This window comes from Cucurbita pepo, chromosome LG09 (assembly GCF_002806865.2).
Source record: "Cucurbita pepo subsp. pepo cultivar mu-cu-16 chromosome LG09, ASM280686v2, whole genome shotgun sequence".
NCBI classification, from domain to species: Eukaryota; Viridiplantae; Streptophyta; class Magnoliopsida; order Cucurbitales; family Cucurbitaceae; genus Cucurbita; species Cucurbita pepo.
In genome coordinates this window covers 4890218-4894285 of record NC_036646.1, presented here as the reverse complement: position 1 = coordinate 4894285, position 4068 = coordinate 4890218, and the positions used below count along the sequence as shown (strand labels likewise).

General features: G+C 38.9%; 1 protein-coding gene across 3 annotated transcripts; it reads right to left on the bottom strand.

The window, feature by feature from the left end:
• Nucleotides 1-895: 895 nt before the first annotated feature.
• Nucleotides 896-3355, bottom strand: LOC111802113. Of its 3 annotated transcripts, XM_023686372.1 has the most exons (6): nucleotides 3299-3316; nucleotides 2667-3252; nucleotides 2185-2403; nucleotides 1666-1761; nucleotides 1372-1473; nucleotides 896-1288 (listed from the first exon to the last, which is right to left on the bottom strand). In XM_023686372.1, the coding sequence occupies exons 2-6, from the start codon at nucleotides 3216-3218 to the stop codon at nucleotides 1082-1084; spliced, it is 1176 nt and encodes a 391-aa protein (XP_023542140.1). In that variant the 5' UTR covers nucleotides 3219-3252; nucleotides 3299-3316; the 3' UTR covers nucleotides 896-1081. The 3 variants fall into 3 exon arrangements, with proteins under 3 accessions (XP_023542140.1, XP_023542139.1, XP_023542141.1); XM_023686371.1 differs by having other exon boundaries at nucleotides 2667-3355; XM_023686373.1 differs by having other exon boundaries at nucleotides 2236-2403; nucleotides 2667-3355.
• Nucleotides 3356-4068: the final 713 nt, after the last annotated feature.

The following is a 4068-nucleotide window of genomic DNA, read 5'->3' as shown; positions in this document are numbered from 1 at the left end:
CCTGCACGCTTTCACCCACAAAACCATCTATGAACCATCCTAAAAACAAATAGTAGCAAAAATATAAAACTACTCGGTAAGCAACCTACTTACAATCTCTCATTGCATCTTCTTCTAATTAGAATTCTCAAGTATTGCATCTTCTTCTAATTAGAATTCTCAAGTTTTGTCTCGTCGGGCTCATCAAGTCTCAGCCTAAATACACCAAGTCTAGGGGGTAAGCTCACCCACTTAGGGTTTCATAATCTACCTATTTTCACATTCTGCTTCCATCAAACATCTGTGGATGAGTCAGACCACCCTCATCTATCTCGGGCTCTAGGGTAGATCCAGTAGGTATGGAGAAGCCCGTGCTCTCTATAGGTAGCCTCTCAGGTCACCATGTTACTTCACACATGCCTACTACTAGGCACTAGCCAGATGCTCCCCTAATGGCATCCAACAAGCTGACTATCCCTACGCCAAGGCAGGCTCCCCACTATGCACAACCTCAATCTCCCCTAGTAGGCAACACGGAAGTCCTAAATCAAAGTTTAGAATGCCTGTATGATTGCTTAAAAAAATAAAACCAATCCCAACTTTGTACAAGTTTGCCAGTATTGTTTTCCAGAAAACATGTAGGGATATGTATATGGCACACTAGTACTTCAATACAACTACTTGGATGAAAATGAGAACCTGATTCGGTTGCTTCTGGCTAAGTCACCGCCTCCTGGTTTTATGAAATGGGATATGCACCTTCAAATCTGAAATATCTTTCAAGCTGTTCATTCACTTGTTAGTGTCATCTTTTAAGAAAATATTAAGGAGTAAAGTAAAACACACAATCTTAATACCAATGGAACATTGGTTCAGGCACACAGGCTACTGTGTAGATCTTAGCTTGAATGCAAAATAGTAACATTCTCAAAGAACGAGAACCATTTACGATTATTGATGAGCTTTTCAAATGTAGCATGTACACAATGGTATTACTCCCCCCCTAAAGCTCTATTGGTTCATACAATGATAGTAGGTGACGGTAAAAAAATTATGTAGAAGGATCAAGAATGTGAACTACAACTGGAAAAAAAAAAGAGGTTCAGTAAAATTTATGCATAGGCTTTCCATACGTGTACTTGGCCTCGTCGGATCTTCGAGCTGTTTTTGTAGTCTTTGCTTTGTTGGAATTCTGTCTGCAATCAGAACTTTTGGACAATTTCCTGGAACATGATGTAAAACCAGATTCCATTCTGTTATGGGATAAAATTTCATCTCGCGGAGAATCATATCCCATTGCCTCAAAGTCCTGTAGGAGTGAGTTCAATTAATTACATTACTGAATGAACACTCGTGAAGTGAGAAATTAATGGCAGAGATAGGCAGTTATACCTTGGATTTAGTTGCATAATAGGGTGTTAGACAGGGATTCACATCCTTCAGCAAATAGTCATCTGGACGGCTAGGGGACGTTGGATCACAGGCACTGAACTCCTGAATTACATAAATGCTGGATGAGTGATTTGCATCTAGTTCATGAATTGACTGTTTTGGTAAGGCAAAGTCCTAGATGATTCTAATAATGAGGGCCCGCCTTGTTGTCTTTCTAACCTCTTATATTCAGGATTAATACATATCAACACTAAAAAGATGAACATGAGATCCAAGGATATCTTCAGTGCTTACTAAAGGGTTAGAAGCATCCTCGTGATCATATGTTGGTGTGTGAGGAGAACTGCTACCTTGTAACCAGCCCTTTCCTGAATACTTATCCGCCTTCACCTGCCCAAAATAAAATGCCAGTCGTTCTATCAGTTAAATCAATCAACTCGCCTTCGAGATAGCAGTGAATACCTATTCAATAAAAGCTAGTCGGTACCAGAAACATAACACGGAGTGTCCAAATTTCATTTGAGGCTGTGTTTTAAGCTGTAATTTCATAGTTCATATCAAAGAAATGAAAGCTTTCAAGGTCTAGACCTAAGTTGTGTCGAGGATTGTTGGGAGGGAGTCTCACATTGGCTAATTTAGGAAAATAAATTTCCATTGGTACGAGGCCTTTTGGGGAAGCCCAAAGCAAAGCCATGAGAGCTTATGCTCAAAGTGGAGAATATCATACCATTATGAAGAGTCGTGATTCCTAACAAGTTGTGACATCTACCGTTAAAAGCATTAGGTTCAACTTAACATAGCGTTCTTTCATACCTCGGCAAGGTCCTCTGCAAGGGAATAAAGCTGGCCAGTGAGAGTAGTGACCTGCTTTTGTAGAGTGGGGATGATTTGTTTGGCTTGCTTCAACTCTGAGTCCTGCTTCTCTAGGATGCCTTGAAGCTGAGAGTTCATAACATCTGGGAACAATATTGCATTCTTCAGTGACTTTATTTCTTCTCTTTGCTTCAAACATAAATCTTTCAACTTCTCAATCTGATAACAACAATTAGCAACAATGTTCTGTTAACAAACCATGTGTAGAAGATTACTACCCCATAATTCACAGCTCAAAAATCTTTAAGAAGAATCCAACCATTATAATATTCAATCCTCAGCATAAAATCAATCAGGTTGAAAAACATCCAAACTTCATGATGAAAACATCAAAATCTAGCTAAAGACATCAAAAAAGTGCAGAAATGATAGAGTAGAATTGGAAGTTTAATGTAAAAAGCAGAGATAATCCTACTTCTGACCTCTCCATACTTCTCCTCCAGGACTAATTTGAGCTCGGTGATCTCCAGTTCTTGTTCCTTATTCAAACTCAAAAGCTCTCTTTCACTCCTCAGCACCATCGCCAATGTCCTTGTATTCCCTTTCACCTCCGTCAACGCCTTCACCTCCTTCTCCTTCTCCTTCTTCTCCACCATTCCCTTCCCAAACAGCTTCTTATGCAGCCCACCGAAGTTCGTTCCCTTCCTCGCCGTCTTCTTCAGATCCTCCGCAATCAAATCCGACGGAATCACCAACCCAGTCGCATGCTTCACCGTCTTCGGCTTCAAACCAGATCGCTTCTCCATGAATTTTTTCACCATCGCCGTCAAATTCTGATCCGACGGCTTCGTCTTAGCCCTAGCCAGATCAGCCGCCTTGCTCTTAACAATAGCGCGCGAAGACGACGAATCCGCCTTCATAGGAGACTTGAGCTTGAACTCAGAGGAAGAAGAAGGATCGGAGAAATGCGAGGAATTGGAAGACCGCACATCGTAAGAACTGTAGCGCGAAGAAGGATTGATGACTTTCGCCATGGATGAAAAGCTCGAGACCTTGAAGAAGAAAGATATCAGTTGCACACGGAACTTGGAAGATACTAAGATTGAGCAGAGATTGATTCAGTGCATTTTTAGGGTTTTTCCTTTTTTTTTTTTTGAATTGGAGAAGATGGAGCGAAGAGAAGGATTTGAATTTGCTTCAGAGTTGACACGTGGCAGCTTCTGCAGCTCTGTGTTCGGCGTAGTCTGAATTCAAATAATCATAAAACTAAATTGGCGGGAAAATGAGTGGTGAAGGAACGGTGTCGTTTTTAATATTATTTCGAATTCAAAAAAATTGATAAGAAAGTCCAATTTTACAGCTGGAATTTTGAATAATTTTATTTTCTAAACGTGGAATTTAGTAGAATTATTATCTCAATTATTGGATATTGAATGTAATACAATTATTGAAGTGTGAGATTTTTTAACTTTAATGTAATCAATAAAAATAAACAAATAAAATGATCCTTTGTTCTTTATTATCCATTTGATTTTTAAATATAATTAAATTATTAATTATTAAGCGGTTTATTTGAAATCAACTTATTAATACGTCTAGGAGATATTTTAGCTTATATTCCTACTAATGTAATTTCCATTACCGATGGACAAATATTCTTATCTGCGTACCTATTCAGTGCTGAAATCAGACTTGCTATTAATGTGGGTATTTACGTTTCTAGAGTAGGATTTGCCGCTCAAATTAAAGTCATAAACAAATAGCCGTCAAATCAAAATTGGAATTGGCTCAATGTGTCAAATTAAAAGTAATTCGCTTCTAATCTCGATAAAGCCACTCATAATCCATTGGCAAGAGGTCAACGATTATGTGAGTTGCTCAAAC